This window comes from Plasmodium berghei, assembly GCF_900002375.2.
Source record: "Plasmodium berghei ANKA genome assembly, chromosome: 11".
Lineage (NCBI taxonomy): Eukaryota > Apicomplexa > Aconoidasida > Haemosporida > Plasmodiidae > Plasmodium > Plasmodium berghei.
Window position 1 is genome coordinate 784,324 of NC_036169.2, and position 19,334 is coordinate 803,657.

Genomic DNA, 19,334 nt, shown 5'->3' on the forward strand with positions numbered 1-19,334 from the left:
TGTATTGAATTATTCTTAGTAATTATGTTTGTGCATACTTATTATGTATGTTAATATGAAATCAGGAAATATATGTATGCATTTTTTTTATTGTTGCACACATTTTTTTTTACTAATTGATAATATGGTTACTGAAAAAATTATGAGAATTGGTAAATTATTCTTAATACCGAACAAATCAAATAAAATCAAATAAAATCAAATAAAATCAAATAAAATTATAATATATTAAACAATAAAATAAAAATAAGTGTCTATTTCGAAAAAAATATATGTATGTGTGTGTATTCATGTTAGGTTTGATTTGTTCTTATATAAAATACGAAAAAAAATAAAATATTTTTGTCTATGCTCTTATACGGTATGACGATAATTAATACCGTAGGAAAGTAATACATACTACCCTTAATAATTTCTTCAATATTTGTTCATAAATATTATATATATATATATATATATATACAACTAGGTCAACGCTCTTAAATAAATTGTCGTTCTTTCCTTCCCATATTTTTATTTGCTTATTTTCATTTTTTTAATATAAATAATTATCAAATAAATAAAAAAGTTATTAGCCAAGTAAAAGCTTAATATGTTATAGAGGATATTAAAAAAATATTGATAAAAGAATAGTGAAAGAAATGTGAATATATAAAATTATTGAAAGTTGAAAAATAAATAAAAAATCACAAGACATTACCAATGGATAGTTGCGCATATATACGTGATATGATATAAATAGTGCATATGGCTATGCATAAATAGGCAAATAAACATAAAACAAATATATATATATATACACACAATTTATAATACGGGTGAAATTGTTATATACATATTAAAGGACATATTTGGTATGCTACAAATGGTATGAATTAAATTATATTATATGTATTTTTGAAATGAGTTCATAAAAAATAATTCTGTGATATAAAAATTTAAAAAAATGTCATTAAAAAAGTTTGTAAAAAATAAATATCTTCGAAATACACCATATTGTTCAAAATAAAATGTTCAATTAATTTTATTAGTTTGTTTCTTTTTTCCTTTTGCTTTTTCAGACCAATTCTGCGATTACATGCCATTTATGTGTCGAAACTATTTTACAAGTAGCGAATTTGCCCAACAAGTTTTCATTTTCACTATTATTATTATGCAATAAAACCTTGACATATTGTTTAGTATGGCCAATAATATGCTCACTTTTGGATGATATTTCGGTAAATAAAACTTTCTGTATAGTATTCTGTAAAAATTTGTAATTATTCTGATATGAAAGGAATGCATCAGTTACTTCTCTAGATCTTTTTTTAACAATTTTTGTGTCAATTTTTTTCATATTATATGCAACCGTTCCTCTTCTGGGATAAAATTGTGATATATTTAATATTGGGAATTTATATTTTTTAATTAAATTGACTGTTTCTAAATGATCATTTTCTGATTCATATGGGAATCCACAAATGATATCAGTTGCTATAGTCATATTTGGAACATATTTTCTTAGGTTATCTACTAAATAAATAAAATCTTCAATTTTATATTCTCTGTTCATATCTTTTAAAACATTATTACTACCACTTTGAACTGGTATATGAATAAACTCGTACATATTTTTATGTTTTAATAATTTACAAATATCTTTAACATGCTTTAATATATAAGGAGGATTTGTCATTCCGATTCTTATCATAACATCAGTATCTTGTACATAGTCCAATATTTCTTTTAATAAATTCACAATGTTTGTGTTTAAATCAATACCATAAGCTCCAGAATCTTCAGATGTTAGCCAAATTTCTTTAATATTATCTTTAGTACAAACATATTTTATTCTACTAACAATATCTTTTATATTATAACTTGATAAATTCCCTCTGGCAAATTTTGTTTTACAATAAGTACAATTTCCTAAACACCCATTGTTAATATTAATAATTTCAATAAATTTATTTTTTCTTATTTTTGGAAGATTTAAAGATGTCATTTTTTTAGATTGTTTTAAGTATTTAACATTATATCCATTTATTACATTTTCTACAGCATCAACTATTTTATCTATATTATTAACTCCAACCAATGATACATTTTCAAATATCTTCATGTCATTTTCGGCTTGAGGAACACAACCACACACTATAATTTTTATATCCTTTCCAGAACTTGTACGTTTTTTTATTATCTCATTATTAATACCTTCGATTTTGTTTTTTTCATTTCTAACTAATGATTCATTCTCCCCATTACAACAACCAACTTTTGTTTTGGGGTATAACTTATCGTTGTTTGTAATACATCCACAAGTATTTTGATTATCATTACATCCTTCTTTTTGATTTTCCCCATTTCCACAGAGTGTGTTATTATTATTTAGTTCAGTTAAACAGTCATTTGATGTTTTTTTTTGGGAATCGAGATTTTCAAAAATTATTTTATCTTCAATGCCTGAACAATCTGATGATGATGTTGACAAATAACCATCATTTTTTGTAATATTTTTTTTTTGATTTTGTTTATTTTTATTAGTTTTTTTATATTCATTATTACGAGATTTATTTAAATTGTTAACATATTTTATAATTGTTTTCATACTTTCTTCACTTGGATTTTTTACAGTGCAACTGTTAACAATACAAATATCACAGTCATCAATATTTTTTACAAATTGAAAACCATAATTACTTAATAATCCCATCATAAATTCAGAGTCAGAGCTATTATGTGCACATCCAAAAGATTTAAAATATATATTATAATTTTCTGGTATTATTACATTACTTTCATTAAAATTATTATATATTACAGTATCATCATTGTTTTTTATTTCATCATCTTCGCTATTTATTATATTTTGTTTTTTTTTATTCATAATATTTATATTTTGTTTTTTTTTAATTTGAACTACATTATAATCCATCCTTTCGTTTGTATTATTAATATCTTCAACATCTGTTAATGTGTTTACATCTTCTACTGATGATGTTTTTGGTTTTCTTGTTTTTTCATCATTAAAATCAATGAACTTTTTAAGAGCCTTATTATTTTTTTTATCTTTTCTATTAGAAATATTTTTATATTCAGCAAAGTATGAATCATTATCTGAATCGACATATGTACTACTATCATTGTGTTTTATGTAATCAGATGTGTTTGATTCACTATTTACTTCATTATCCCAGTTTATAAGGGTATTTGTTTTTTTTATGAATAACTCAAGTATGGATAATTTATTTTGTCCATTTTTTCTTTGCCTTCCATTTTTTTTTTTGTTTTTTTTTTTTTTTTTTTTTTTATTATCTAAAAATAGTTGATCAATCAAACTCTTCACTTCCTTTTTGTATGTGCAAGCGTAATATGCTCCAGTAGCAACTAAGCAAACCAAACTTAGTACTTTTATTTTGCTACTATTCATTTTGCGATTCTGTGAAAGGGAAGGCTAACCATGTATAATCTTGTATATATTCACATATATATCTGTGAGTATGTATATATAAATAAGTATAGTATACAATTATGATATATCATAATGAAATATTGAATTGCCAAGTATATATTTATATATTAAATTTTTTTTTTATAGTATTTTTTTATGTTTTATTTGGTTGTAAGGATTATTTCTTCGATTTTTATCGTGAATTAAATAACTATTTATTTTGGGCAATATAAAAATTATTTAGTATATCATGGCAATTGTTTTATGTATTTAATAAAGTTTATATTTGTATTAATCTTTAAAAATGTAAAAAGATTAACCTTATATAATATATATTTCTATATATACATATATATAATGCATAGTTTTAGAAATAAATATCGATTGAATGTGATAATTACCTAAATTTAAATACTTAGCATACTGTTTTATGAGATATATTATTTTACTAAATAATCTTCCCTTTTTTTTAAAAAAAAAATGTATATATAAGAAAAATGAGATAATATTTATAAATTTTGTTTAAATATAGTAGGTAATAAATATTTAAAAATATATAAAAATAAAATAAAATTTATCTTCTACATATATATGCATATGAACCTTTAAAAAAATGTTGTAAAATAAGTTATACTATTTTAATTAATATTCCCTATAATTTTATTAAAAATTAAAATAAAAAAAAATTCAGAATTAAAATTAAATAATAATAATAACAACAATGTTTAAGCAAATTCTTTATTGTTTGAAAAAATGTGTCACTATATAAGAGTTTATCAATGGAATTTTTTACATAAAAAAATATATATTATAAAAAATTTTGAGAAAACCAAATAGTATGTATGAATATAATAATAAGGATATTTTAAGAGAATTTATATGAATAAATTATTCTATATGTATACATACACATAATTGGATAAAATGCAAATTGTGGAAAACATATAAATGGGGATAGTGTTATAATAAGATCTGTATTTTAGATATATCATATTTACATTTTCGTTTATAAAGAAATAAAATTTATATTCGCTTACTTTTGTTTTTAAAAAAAGTCATTTTAGTATAAAATAAAAAATATAACCACTGTAATTTCAATGAACTTATTCATTTTTTTGAGATTTCAAAATAAAATAAAAAATGGAAGAAATACCAAAACATTATAAGAAGTATTATGTGTCTCATAAGAAAATAAAAAGGATAATTTTAAATATGGGGAAAAAGTACAAAAAAAAAGTAAGGATCTATAAAAACAAAAAAAGTCAAACCGCCATTCTTTACTTTTATATACCTCTATATCATATATTATTCTTGTAAAGCATTAATTTTATGGATATTTTATACACATTATTTTATGCACATTATTTTTATAATAGCTCGAAAAGGGTCTAATTCAAAATACTGTTAAACACGCGGATAAGCATAGTAAGAATGAAGAAAACAAATATGAAAGAAGTTAACAAATACACATTAATTTTGTATTCCTCAATATGCAATAATTTGTAACATTCATAAAGATAGATATAATTCTAGTGTATTCACATTTGATTAATATATTTGTACTTTTAAGAATGCATATATTCTTTAATATTGATTTGATGAAATAATATAATAACATAGTTACTCTTATCATTTTCCCATGTTATTAGGAATTAGAATGCTACCTCCTTTTTTATATAATGATATAATTAGCCACGAAATAAAGAAAGTAAACAAATTTTCTGAAAACAAATATAATGAGATTCTTAAAAATTTAGTTGGTGTATATAAAGAGTTGAAAAAAATGAGATGTAATAGTGAATTGTTGGAAAATAGAAAAGATATTGAAAAGGTTTTAGATTTAATAGGATGTGATATAATTCATTTCGATTTTTATATTCAGAAAAATTTTAAAATAATTATGAAATTAGTTTTTTTTTTTGATAAAATAATGAATATATCTATAAACCAATGGGTATTGTTAAGTTTAATAAAAGAAAAATTTTGTAATATTAATATTGAAAATTTAATAGTCTATTTATCCTTTTTATATTCTTCTCTGCGTTTAATAAATAGTAATGAAGTCAATGATAGAGGTAAAAATAATGAAAGTAAAAATAATGAAACATGGATTCCCCCTGACACTTTTGAAAGAACATCAAATAAATTTTTGGTCAAATTAGATCATATTATATATACAAAAGTAAAAATAGTAAAGTATTTACCATATTTAATATTTGGATTGAGTAATGATGATATTGAACATAATTTTATGAGCTTAATAGAGAAAGAAGAAATAAAAAAAAAAAAAAAAAAAATCGAAAAACCAAATATACACCAAATTAATGAGATAAATGTGAATTTACCAATTTCAAAGATAAGAAATGATGAAGAAAATAAAGATATATTAAATGAAAAAAAGCTTAAAAAAAGTCTAAAAGAATCACAACAAATAACATCAGTATATTTTGATAATAAAGATGCTACATGTTTTTCAAAACGAATTTTAAGATATGAAAATGCCCAACTTATTCGATTTAGATGGTATAATGATAATGAATATGATCATAATAAAATAATTTTTATTGAAAGGAAAATACATCATGAAGAATGGACAGGAGAAAATTCAACAAAAGATAGATTTGAATTAGAACAAAAATATGTATTAAAATATATGAATGGAGAATTAAATATAAGAAATTATTTTATAAAAAAATTTAATAAAAAAAAAAAAGAACTTTATAAAATAGCACATCAAAAAAATAGCATTACTGGACAAGCTAATTGTGTGGATGAAAAAAAAATAAAAAATTTGGAAAAAAAAACAAAAAAAAATATTAAATTAGCAAATGAAATTCAAAAAATGATATTAAATAATAATCTAGAACCAATAATAAGAACCTCCTATTTAAGATCTGCATTTCAACAAAGTACTGACAATACTCTAAGAATATCAATAGACACAAATATTTCAATGCTAAACGAATATATTAAAAAAAGAGAATATTGGTGTAGATTATCTGAGGAAGTTTTAGGAAAAAATGAAGTTATTCGTCTTAATTATGGAATTATAGAAGTTAAATTAAAAGTTAATAAAATCCCTGAATGGATTACACATATCTTAAATAGTAACGAATCGATAAATTTATATAAATATTCTAAGTATCAAACAGCTATGGCTTTATTACATTCAGAAAAAATAAAATATATACCAATATGGGTATATGAAAATATACATCAACGATTTAAATCTAAAAGCAATTTTAGTGACATTACTATAAAAGATTCACATGGTCACATTAGTGATTTTGGTAAAAATGATTTTGTTCATAATCCCAATTTGAAAAGAGTAATTAAAAATGATGACAATGATAATATTGATACAATTGGAAATAATATGAATCAATATTCGCATAAATATGCTTATCCAACAAATGGCTATGCAGCAGATTTTAACATGTCTACATATAATACGTTGGAAAAAATGAATGAATTAGAAAAAACATTTTATTGGATAAATAATAAATATAATAAAAAATTTAAAGAAAACGAAAAAATAAATTTATTAAAAATTGACCCTAAAATAAACTTTGCTGCAGAAAGAACGTTTCTTCATTATGCTATTGTATCTGTGTACATAACTTTATTGGCTCTATTTTTAGATCGATATAAAAATAAAAACACTAATATATATCTTGTTGTTATTTTGCTATTAATAACTTCATTCTCTTCACTAATATCATCGTATTTTTTTTTTTTAAAAAGAAATTGTATAATTCAAAAGTAAGTATCAAACCACTAATAGTATTTTTCTACATCCTATACGCCTTTATCTATATACCTCTCTATATACACTTCCTTTTTTTTAGGCGCAAAACTGGGGAATCCAAAACAAAGCGTCTACGATTTGACAGCTTTTATAGCCCATTAATTTTATTAGTGCTGCTTTTGTTTTCAATTGCTTTGTCAATTTATTTTAATTTTAATTTCAAAGCTAAAACATTGATTTGAATATACGCGCTTTACCTTTTTCCATATTTGTACATTTTTTTTATTGTTTTTTTTTTCTATTTTTATTTCGTTTTAGTATATTACTATTTATTCCGATACATTTCTTACACTTTTAAACATGAATAATATATTAACTTAATTTTTTTTTGTGTATTTATTTATCCTAAGCTATTTTATATTTTTATAAAAAAAATGTAAATAAAACAGTGTAAATAAACGGTGTAAAAAAAACAGCGTCAAGGAAGCCAAATAAAAATATATGATCATAAAATATTGTCAAAATATGGTCATAAAATATTTTCATAGAATTTGGTCAAAATATTGCCATAAAAAGAAAAGTTTTAAACATCGAAAAAGGGTAAAAAAATTTCAAAGATGATAATACTAAATATAAGCATGTAAGATGTATAAAATGAAATACATAATTAGGTAAAAAAATAAATTTTAAAGACCATGAAGAAATTATTTTATAAACAAATAAATACGAAAAACATAAATAGTTTTAAAAAGTTTTTTATTACAACAGAAATAAATAAAAATATTGATTTAGATAATTTTCTTAATGATATAAAAACCAATGAAAGCAAAACATGGGAATATTATGTAAAAGGAATAAATCCTGATTATGAGCCACGAAAAGAAATGTATCAGTTTTTAAAAAAGAAAAACATTAACGTATATAGAATGACTGTTTATGAGATTGAATGTTTCACAAAATGGATACTCATGAGAAAGATATATGGGGATAAATATCCCCAATTTCCATACGATATTACATTTGAAGATAAAATTAATCAGCTAAAACAAAAATACCCATTAGAATAATAGAAAAATATATTGCATGTGTGTGTGCAAATTTCATAATTTCCTATATGAAAATAAAATTTGCGAATGTAGTAAGTTGGGTTACATACTATATCATATGATACTGTTTTATTAATTTTAAAAGATAAGTCAAAAAACGCTTGTTATTTTGATGTATACAAATGTGGGTGTGTTAATTGAAAGACATGAAAATGGAGAAGTCCCATATACATATGCATTAATAAACAGATAAGTTGATTAAAACGCGAAAATAAGTAAATTTACATATAAAAAACAAAAAAATAATAACAAAATATGTATATATATAACTATTTAATTATGCAAACACAAATAATAATAAAATCAATAATGATCGTGTGAAATTTATTTTATTGGTATTTTATATATACAGCTAAGAATTTTTTTTTTTTGACATGTACCTTTGAGTCCTATATATAAATACGCCATCTTCATCTACATTATTTTTTATATCGTTATATGATGTATCAAGTTGATTTTTATATTTTATTTTTTTAAGTAACAAACTTAAGTATGCACATTGAAAATTATTTTCCTCTTCGCTATTAAACGATTTTATAATCTTTAAAATACTATTAATCATATGATCATTCTGCTCGTGCATATTGTTGTTTTCACTGTCGTTATTTTTATTAACATGCTCACCATTTTCTTGATTGCGAATAAAATCAGTCATAGAAATTATTAACTGTTCAGGAATATCTGGATCAGTTAATATATTTTTTATTTTTTTAATTAGTTCTGCTTTATTTTGCAAAGTAAAATTACTGTTTATTTTTTTTTCCTGTTTTGTGGATTCATTCGTGTCAATACTCAAATCAGTTTCATTGACATTAGTAATATTATAATTTTCTTTTTTGTGTGAACATCTAATCATTTTTTTTCCATTTGGCCGTAGTGACACATTTTCTGTTAATAAAAGTAGCTTCCCAATTATTATTAACAAAGCTGTTTCACATTTTAATATTCTTTCTGATAAATTTAAGAAATTAAAATTTAATTTTTGTAGCAAATAAATTTCTAAATCTGAAAACCCTCGTTCACAGCCTAGCATTAAAAGTATTTTTCCCTTTTCTTTGTTTAAAATAGAATATTCAATAGGATGTTCATTTTTTTTTTTTATATCTGTGTGTGCACACACTTTTATTGTATTTTCATCACAATAATTCTGAATGTTCATAAAAAAAGAACTAAATGTATAATGCATATAAACTTTCGGAAAGCTTGTACACATAGCTTGTTCTAATCCCAATTGAAGTGCAAACTTTATTTCATCATTTTTTAACATTTTACTGGACTCATAGCATTTATTTGAATACTCTGAAAATACAATAATAATTTTTTTAACACCTACAGAAGATAATTGCTGAAGTGCTTTATTTAAAACTTTTGGCCGAGGTATACATAAAACAACGTCGATAGGTAAAAAGTTATTTTGAGGTTTTTCTAAATGTATAGGAGTTAATAATTTTATTATATAAAATTTTGGATTTTCTTCTAAAATAATTCCTTCCCCTTTGCCTTTATTAATTACTCCAATTTTAATTACCTGATTTAATTTGACTTTTAAAATATTTTTTAAATGGCTTGTTTGTCTTCCATCGGTTTTAAATAAATAGTCCCCATCATTTTTGTAAATTATGTTTGCACTAATTAGTATTAAGTTCATTTGGTCTTTTGTTTTATTCAATTTTTTTGCGGATAAAAGAAGATTAATTCACACGTGTGTTCATAATATATACTATATGTATATATGTAAATGTAAATCTAGCTATATGCAAATAAGAGGATAAAAAGAAACAATATAATGCATTTTAATGTATTCATATAAATTATAATGTCCTTTATTTAACAAATATAAATATTTTTCTTTAGTACTTTTCAAAGATAGTAAACAGAAAAAAACAGAAAACCATATAGCCAAATATAAAAAGGTTTTACCCTTTTCCACACAAAAAAAATAATAAATAAAAGGAATCCAAAAATTGTTATTTAAAAACAAAAAGGATAAAGGGAAAATATAACATATGTATAAATATGTTGTTAATTGAATTTTTGCAAAAAATATAGAAAAACTTAGAAATTATTTTATTTTATCACATTGTGAAATCACCACAAAGGCATACATATACATATACTACAAATATATATAATAAAATATATTTATTAGCACAACATTTACTAATTGGAAATACATATATCAAAAAAATATATATACTTACACGTTTCTTTAATATAAAGGTATAGCTATATTAAAAAAAAAAGTAACAGCCAATATGATAAAATATTAATACAAAAAATTACATAAAAAAATGTGAAAAATATTATATATTATATTTCGTTTGTTAAAATGTTATAAAATTGGGAATTCTTTAATTATACATATATTTGGTGAAAATAATAATTTTTTTAAACAGTACACATCATATACCCCAAAAAATATAAATACCATATATAAAGCCTTTTGTAATAAAACAAAGTACAGAATTTAATGCTGAAATACGAAAAGTAATTCATATATTATACTAAATATATATATGTATATATATATGCATAGCTATGTAACTTTAGTAGTTTAAAATGTTTTTAGAAAAATATTTAAAGTTATACATTCTTTAACACAATGTTAAATAAGCAATCACTATATTTATTACTTTTTTATTTTACATTGTGTAGTGGTTTTTGGAAGTCCGTTCAGTGATACATATCCATCTTTTATTTGGAAAATACTTGGAAAAAGTAGAAAAGGAAAAGATATTTTCAACCCCTTTTTCGTGGCATTAAATAAAACCAGGTAATATTTTTATATATGGGCAATGAACTATCCACCATATACATATATATATATTTTATTAACACAATTAATCTGTAGTTAGTATATATATATATATACGATTCATATTATTACATTATATATGCCTTTGTTTTTTACCTTTTTTCAGAATATATGATCATGTATTAAAGTATAATAGTCGATATTGGCTTTTTGTTGTTACTGGAGGTTGTGTTACCTCCTATTTTTGGGGCATATGGTTTAACAACATGTGGAAGAAAATAAATAAAGGGGTAAAAAACAAAAAATATTATTTATTTATGTCTGAAGAACATGTTCATGTCATTATTAATGCGGTGGAATTCTATTATCGACATACTTAATGGTCATTTTATTATTTTTTATTCATATTATTTTTTATTCATATTATTTTTTTTGTAGAAATTATATATTGATTGCCCATATACATATCCTGAGGAAGAGGATTAAAATAACCAGTTGATGGAAAGTTTAGTTAATTTATCGAAATAATGCGCAGGCATATATATATGCAAGTCAACTTATGTATATATATTTTTTTCTTTTTTTTTGTACAAATTTAAAAAAAAAAAATGTTTTATCCCGTATAAATATAATGTATTTCAATAAAAATTTGGTTGTACATACAAAATAAATAAAACCTTTTGGAAGCATTCCTTGTAATTGGGGCAGATATACTATAATATAAATTACACAAATTAAAAAAATTCATTATATTTATATAGGTAAAACAAACATATAATATAAACTTATTACAATAAATGAATATGCTTTATAAAAAACAAATATTTCAAAAATAATATTCCATTAAATTAGGCTAATAATATAAAAAAGGAATAAAAAAAAATACGTAGGATATGTGTAGATATCGATACATGGGCAATTATCTGTTTTTTGATAAAGGTGTCTATAAATAAGTGTCATTATAATATTTCTGTTATTTATTTAGTTCATTTTTTGAAGCTAATAAATAATGCAATTCTTTGTACGAAAAAAATAAATGACAAGAGGATAAGAAAATGTAGAAATATAAATTATGTTTTATAAAATTTGTGGCTTTTGACAAGAAAATTACAGTTAATAAATCAACAATTGAAGAAAATAACTCTGTTATAACACTAACATCCCCAATAGTAAATATTTGTTTATTTTCTAAAGTATATAAATTGTCTTTAATTTTATTATTAATATTTTCAATTTGAGTTTTGTTTTTTATAAACGAATCAGAAGAAAGTATTTCATTATTTTTTTCTTTTTTATTAAAGGTTCCAGTCTCATTATCGATGCTTATAATATTCCAATTTGAATCATTTTTATTATCTTGGATATTATTTAGATTTACATGTTCTTGATCAGTTTTCTTTATCCCATTCCAGTTTTTATTAGACAGCATTTGACTTATATATAAATTTGTTGACGATCTTATTGAAGTATATGTCATTATACTTAAATTTTTCATTATAGATGATAAAGAATTCAAAATATAATAAATATAAGAATCTGCTGACATATTAAAGGTTGAAAAAATATCTATATATATACTGATAATATAAAATATAGTAGATAAATATCTACAAAGTTTGAAATTTTTATTTACTATACTACTTAATTTACATAACCAACCAATTCTTAATATCTTTATTAATATTTCATTATTGACTAATAATTTTGTTAACACTAAACTGTTTATATTTTTTCTGAACAAAGAAATTCGTGCATTTAATGAGAATCCGCTACTTAATGATACACATACACGTGTTAGGGATCGAAACAAACAATATTTTTGAAATTGTTTATTTTTTAATGGTTTTATTACATTTTTTAAAATACCCCGATATACATTAACCTTTACTAACCTTACACATCTTTTCCCCTTAATTACATTGTATCTCTACTCGGAAAATGATAAAAATAAGAAAAATGAAAAAAAATAAGAAAAATGAAAAAAAATAAGAAAAATGAAAAAAATGGAGAAGACATATATAGCGCATTACAATTGGTCTACTTTTGAAGGTTATGTAACTAAAACATGAAATTCAAAATTTAGTATGTGTGTAAATTAAATGGGAAACAAAACAAATAAAGCGAGCTCATATAAATAAGTAAATCACTAAATAAAGAGGTTATTAAAAACCGGTTATAGATATCACGCTTTGGTTTTGTTTTTTATTTTTTATTTTTTTTACATAATTAATAGATTTTAGTTTTGTTGAATTCGGATGGTTTTTAAGAAAAAACTGAGATGATATCTGTAGAATAATAAAATAATACACGAAAGAAAGAAACAAAAATTTCATGGTGATATTTCAAGGGAATAATATAATACAAAAAAAAAAAAAATTTAAATCATGAAAACATAATGTGCCATAATACGGCACTAGAATAAAAAATACAAATCATGATAAACAAAATATGATTAAATAAAAATAGGAAAGGACAAAATAAAAGAAAATGAAAACAAGTTATAAAAAATTATATTCTACACAAATGTGCAATTATATTGATTGCAAACCCCATTTTAAAAAAATATAATTTTATTGATAAATTATTGTGAAAAATATTTAAAATGAACTTATAATAGAAATAAAAAAAGAAAAACACAAAAAAATATAAGTAAAATAATTATGATAAAAAATATAATATTTTAATAAAAAATTAATAAAATAAGATTGGTTTGAATAAAATATATTATATAAACCGATGTGTTAAGGATTGATTTATTATTCAACTTATTGTTTTATAAATAAAAAGGGGATACTAAATATATTCACCAAAAAACGAATAAAGCATATTTATATTTTATAAATATAATGTTCGGAACGAAAGTGAAGGCATATAAACAAAATAATAATTTAATAATATATGTGAAAAAAAATATATAAATATTAAAAACAATGCATAATAAAATTATTTATATTGTGTATATCAAAAGATGTTTTGAGAATGCTACGAAAAAAATAGAGTATTATATATAGTTCATGAAATATTTGTTTTATAACAAATCGTTATGTTAATAGGGTAATAAATATGTATATATAATATAAATAAATATTATATGTATAGGCGGTTATGCATAAAACGCTATTATATGTTGAGGGAAAAAATATATATATTTTATAGGATAATTATAATAAATGTAGCGAATGACCAAAAATTAAAAAAAATTGAAAATATTTTTTTATATTTAGGGAATAACTTAAAATATTATTAGGATTAGAAAAAAAACATAATAAAATATTAACACTATTAAAAGAGCAGAAGAAATGAAATATATATAAACTCATATGAATACTTATATAACCTTTTAAATTATGTTATAAATGCAAAAAGAAAGAAAGAACAAAAGAAAGCTCATACAAATATTATATTAAGAATAGCCATATTTGAATAAATACATAAATATAGATATAATAAATAATTCAGTTTTATACATAAAAGATAACGAAGGGAATAATATAATACATGCATATATATTTTTCATATTTTTATACATTTTTTTAATTAATCTTATTTTTGAAGCTACATAATACTACTTATAAAAAAGTAAAAACAAATAAATAAAAAAATATGTTTGAAGCCTACTAATTTTTATATATTTATAATGCTATTTAAACATTTTTAAATAATAAAAATATACTAATTGTATATAAATTTAAAAATAGAGATATAGAACATTCCATTGGGTAATACCTTTATAATTAATATTTATATTACATATACACAATTCCCCCATGTTGATGTTTGGCTTATCATGTATTAGCAATTTAATGTATATGCTTATATATTAACACGTTTTAAAAATAATAAAATTATTTTGTTTATAATAAAAAAAAAGTATGTATATTTCATCTACGCATTATATACTACACACAGTTATACTACTATAAAAGTCGAAAGTTTCGATGTTTATTTTTTTTATTTTTTTTTTTAATTATAAAAATATTAAGACGTGGGTATAACTTATTATATAGAGCAGAGCTATCCCCATATATATCAATATGTGTGTATATATAAATATATGCATATGTTAATGTGTCAATTTGCTCACTCTTTTTTCAATAATGCAAAAAGATATAAAATAAAATAAAATAAAATAAAACAAAACAAAAAAAGCAAAACAAAAACAAAACAAAAAAAGCAAAACAAAAACAAAACAAAAAAACAAAATAAATTAATTATCAATTGAATTAAATACAAATGTACAAAAATGGCACGACGTATGAATTTATTAAATATCGAAAAAAATATTCAGAACTTATGGAAAGAACATAATATATGTGAAAAAGAAGTTGGTGATATAAATGAGGTAAGATATACTGGAAATTTCCCATACCCTTATATGAATGGATTATTACATATTGGCCATGGATTTACATTAAGTAAGTTAGAATTTTCGATTCGATATAAAAATATGATCTGTGACAATGTTTTATTACCCTTTTCTTTCCATTGTACTGGCACACCTATAGTTGTATGTGCAGATAAATTAAAAAATGAACTAAAAAATAAAGTTTTGAATAATAAACCAACAGAGAAGCATGAATGCCAACTTAAAGATAATTTATTCGAAGGAAGAAGTGGGGAAAATGCGGAAAATGCGGAAAATGCAGAAAATGTAGAAAATGCAGAAAAACGTGGGAAAAATTCGGATGCTACTGTCTTTAGATCGAACAAAAGTAAAGCGCAATCAAAAGGAGCAACACAAAATACACAATATGATATTATGAAGCAAATGAATATAAGCGATGATCAAATCCATTTATTTCAAAATCCTGAATATTGGTGTTATTATTTTTCATCAAAAGCCAAAACACATTTAGAATCCTTTGGTTTATATTGTGATTGGAGGCGTTCGTTTATTACTACAAATATAAATCCATATTATAATAAGTTTGTAAATTGGCAATTTAATAGTTTATATAAAAAGAATTTAATATATTATGGAAGTAGAATTACAATTTTCAGCCGAGTAAATAATCAGGCATGTGCTGATCATGAAAGGTCGGAAGGAGAAGGTGTAAAATGTCAAGAATATACATTAATAAAAATTTATTTACAAAGTTATAATGATTTTTTTAATATATTTATAGAAAGCGTTTTAAATTGTAATACAGAAAAAACATCGTTTTCAAATTGTGTTAAATATACACCTTTTAGTGAACATGAAGAAAATTTAAAAAATGAAATATGGAATGAAAATTTTTTAAAAACAAAAAAAATAATATTTTTAGCAAGTACATTAAAACCTGAAACAGCATATGGACAAAATTATACATTTGTTAATCCAGATGATTATTATTGTGTTACTTTTGGATTTGATAAGCAAATGCTTAATTATGGTGATAAAAATTATGTTAATAATATAATGACAAAAAATGAAATAATTGACAAATGTGAAAATATATATATATGTTCTGAAAATAGTTTATATAATTTAGCTTACCAAGGTATAATACCAATGTTAAAAAAAAAAGAAAAAAAAAATCAAGAAAATAATAAAACAGAAACAAAAAGTAACTACTTAAATAATATCGAAAATGATTTATTTATTTTGGCAAAAATAAAAGGAGAAAAATTTGTTGGATTAAAAATATATACAAATATATCACATATAAAAAATATGTATATTTTGCCAATGTCAACAATTAAAATGAATACATCAACGGGTATAGTTCCATGTGTATCTAGTGATAGTATAGATGATTATGCTTGTTTAGAAGAAATAAAAAAAAAAAAAAAATATTATTGTGAAAAATATAAATTATTAAAAGATGAATATTTAAATAATGAAAGTATATCATGTATTGAATTACCAGGAATTGGTACACATAGTGGTAAACATTTTTATGAATGTGAAAAAATTACTTCTTATAAAGATGCAAAATTACAAAAATTAAAAGGAATGTTATATAAAAAACAATATTTTGAAGGGATTATGAAAATTGAGCCATATTGTAATATGAAAACATTTAATTGTAGAAAAATAGTTAAGCAAAATATTATTAAAAATAATCAAGGTTTTATATATAGTGAACCAGAAGTTCTAGTAATTGATCGAAATAATGTTAAGTGTATTGCTGCTTTATGTAATCAATGGTATATTAATTATGGAAATTTAGATTTTAAGAAAGATGTTCTTATTCAATTAAAGAAAAATAATTTTCAAACATATAATGATGTTTTATATAAACAATTACAACATGTTATATTTTGGTTAGATGATTGGTCATGTAGTCGATCTTATGGATTAGGAACACATATGCCAAATTTTAATGAAAAAAAAAAATTCGAAAATGAAATAATGGAAAAAGACGAAGCTTTTGTAAAAAAAACAGAACTAATAGAAAGTTTATCTGATTCGACTATATACATGGCATACTATACAATAAGTCATTATTTGCAAGGTAATGTTGATGGAAAAGAAAAAGGAACTCTAAATATAGATCACAATGATTTAAATGATGCATTCTTTGATTATGTATTTGATATATCCAATAATACAACTAATATAAGCAAAAATATAACAATTGAAAAATTAAATATAATGAGAAAATCCTTTAAATATTGGTATCCATTTGATATTAGAATTTCTGGAAAAGATTTAATTTTTAATCATTTAACAATGTCATTATTTAATCATGTTGCTATTTGGGGAAAAAAAATATATAAAAAAAATAAAGATTGTTTAGAAGATAAAAGTGCCTTAGATAGACAAACCGAAATATTAAATGAAGTTGAAAAACTTGATTTAAACGAATATGAAAGTATAAAATATTTTCCTAAATCCTTTTTTTGTAATGGCCATGTTTTAGTAAATAAAGAAAAAATGTCAAAAAGTAAAGGAAATTTCATAACTATAGAAAATAGTATAAATCAATATACTAGTGATGGAACTAGAATAGCATTAGCAGATGCAGGTGATTCTATAGAAGATGCAAATTTTAACACAGATACTGCAAATAGTGCTATTATGAAATTATATAATTTAATAAATTTTTCTATTGAAACAAAAAATAATGTTTATATATTTAGATGTGGAGAAAAAACATTTAATGATCTTATTTTTGAAAATGAAATAAATTATTTAACAAATAAATGCAAAGAAGCATATGAAAAATTATTATTTAGAGATGTATTGAAATATGGATTTTATGATATGTTATTAAAACGAGATACATATAGAATAATGTGTGATAAAATACATATGCATAAAGAAACTGTTAATTTTTTTATTGAAAGGATGTGTATTATAATTAATCCAATAATACCACATGTAACTGAACATATATGGACTTATATTTTAAAAAAAGATAAATTATTAATTACTCAAAAATGGCCAAGTTCAGAAAATACAAACTTTTCCATTGTTATGCACAAACAATATAATAATCTTTTAAATGTCATGGAAAATTTTAGGAAATCTTATGATAAATTTTTGAATAAAAATAACAAAAATAAAAATGAATTATATAATACATTGAATCATGGTATATCAGGAAGTAGTGGGCCTGATGATGAGGATGAAAAACATAAATTTAAAGCAATTGTTTATGTTGCTAGGGAATATAATGATACACAAAAAAAAATTATTGAAATATTAAATAATATAATTAAAAATAGTGAAGATAAAAAATTGCCATCTAATTTTATAAATCTTTTAGTACAAAATAATTATGTTAATAATTTACCGAAAAATGAAAAAAAAGATATTTTAAGTTTTGCCACATTTCTTGTTAAAGATAATGTTACACTAAATAATAATCAATATGAATTGACCTTACCTTATGATGAAATTCAATTAATAAAAAATAATATAGATTTTATAAAAAGAATTTTAAATTTAAGAGATATACAAATACTTGAAAATATTAAAAAATGTGACATAGATCATACTGATATATATAAATTATCTAACCCTGGCAATCCTTCTATTTTTATTTATAACACAAAAGAATAACTAAAGATCATTCCTATATAGATAGATAAAAAAAAAATAAAATAAATAAAACATATCTCGAACTTTACCCAAATAAATTATATTATTATCTATACAGGATATATAGAATAATATATGCATTATATATTTGCTTTAACGATTTTGTGTATATATACTACAATCGTTTATGTACATATATCTACCATATATGCTCAGGCTTTACAACAATTTCTCCCAAATTGTACTTATAATTCAAAAATTAAAAAATATATTTAGCAAATATGCATGTTACCATTATTATTTTTTTGAATTTTTAGTTA

General features: G+C 21.6%; 7 protein-coding genes across 7 annotated transcripts; 4 read left to right on the forward strand and 3 right to left on the reverse strand.

Annotated features, from left to right (window-relative positions):
- Nucleotides 1-1,057: 1,057 nt before the first annotated feature.
- PBANKA_1121100 (radical SAM protein, putative) lies at nt 1,058-3,412 on the reverse strand (the record flags this gene model as incomplete). Its single annotated transcript, XM_034565753.1, has 1 exon — nt 1,058-3,412. One exon carries the CDS (start codon nt 3,410-3,412, stop codon nt 1,058-1,060), a length of 2,355 nt encoding a protein of 784 aa, XP_034422418.1.
- A 1,161-nt stretch (nt 3,413-4,573) lies between these two features.
- PBANKA_1121200 (vacuolar transporter chaperone, putative) lies at nt 4,574-7,423 on the forward strand (the record flags this gene model as incomplete). The annotated part of the gene is made up of 4 exons (XM_034565754.1): nt 4,574-4,669; nt 4,810-4,858; nt 5,083-7,195; nt 7,282-7,423. The coding sequence occupies 4 exons, from the start codon at nt 4,574-4,576 to the stop codon at nt 7,421-7,423; spliced, it is 2,400 nt and encodes a 799-aa protein (XP_034422419.1).
- Nucleotides 7,424-7,876: 453 nt separating this feature from the next.
- On the forward strand, nt 7,877-8,248 carry PBANKA_1121300 (conserved protein, unknown function; the record flags this gene model as incomplete). Its single annotated transcript, XM_034565755.1, has 1 exon — nt 7,877-8,248. The coding sequence occupies one exon, from the start codon at nt 7,877-7,879 to the stop codon at nt 8,246-8,248; it is 372 nt and encodes a 123-aa protein (XP_034422420.1).
- A 391-nt stretch (nt 8,249-8,639) lies between these two features.
- Nucleotides 8,640-9,935, reverse strand: PBANKA_1121400 (RNA methyltransferase, putative; the record flags this gene model as incomplete). The annotated part of the gene is made up of 1 exon (XM_034565756.1): nt 8,640-9,935. The coding sequence occupies one exon, from the start codon at nt 9,933-9,935 to the stop codon at nt 8,640-8,642; it is 1,296 nt and encodes a 431-aa protein (XP_034422421.1).
- An 838-nt stretch (nt 9,936-10,773) lies between these two features.
- On the forward strand, nt 10,774-11,528 carry PBANKA_1121500 (cytochrome b-c1 complex subunit 9, putative; the record flags this gene model as incomplete). The annotated part of the gene is made up of 4 exons (XM_034565757.1): nt 10,774; nt 10,943-11,060; nt 11,209-11,332; nt 11,481-11,528. Coding segments are annotated over 4 exons (291 nt in total).
- A 487-nt stretch (nt 11,529-12,015) lies between these two features.
- PBANKA_1121600 (conserved Plasmodium protein, unknown function) lies at nt 12,016-13,375 on the reverse strand (the record flags this gene model as incomplete). Its single annotated transcript, XM_034565758.1, has 2 exons — nt 12,016-12,969; nt 13,265-13,375. 2 exons carry the CDS (start codon nt 13,373-13,375, stop codon nt 12,016-12,018), a joined length of 1,065 nt encoding a protein of 354 aa, XP_034422423.1.
- Nucleotides 13,376-15,285: 1,910 nt separating this feature from the next.
- On the forward strand, nt 15,286-19,035 carry PBANKA_1121700 (leucine--tRNA ligase, putative; the record flags this gene model as incomplete). The annotated part of the gene is made up of 1 exon (XM_034565759.1): nt 15,286-19,035. One exon carries the CDS (start codon nt 15,286-15,288, stop codon nt 19,033-19,035), a length of 3,750 nt encoding a protein of 1,249 aa, XP_034422424.1.
- Between the last annotated feature and the right edge of the window lie 299 nt (nt 19,036-19,334).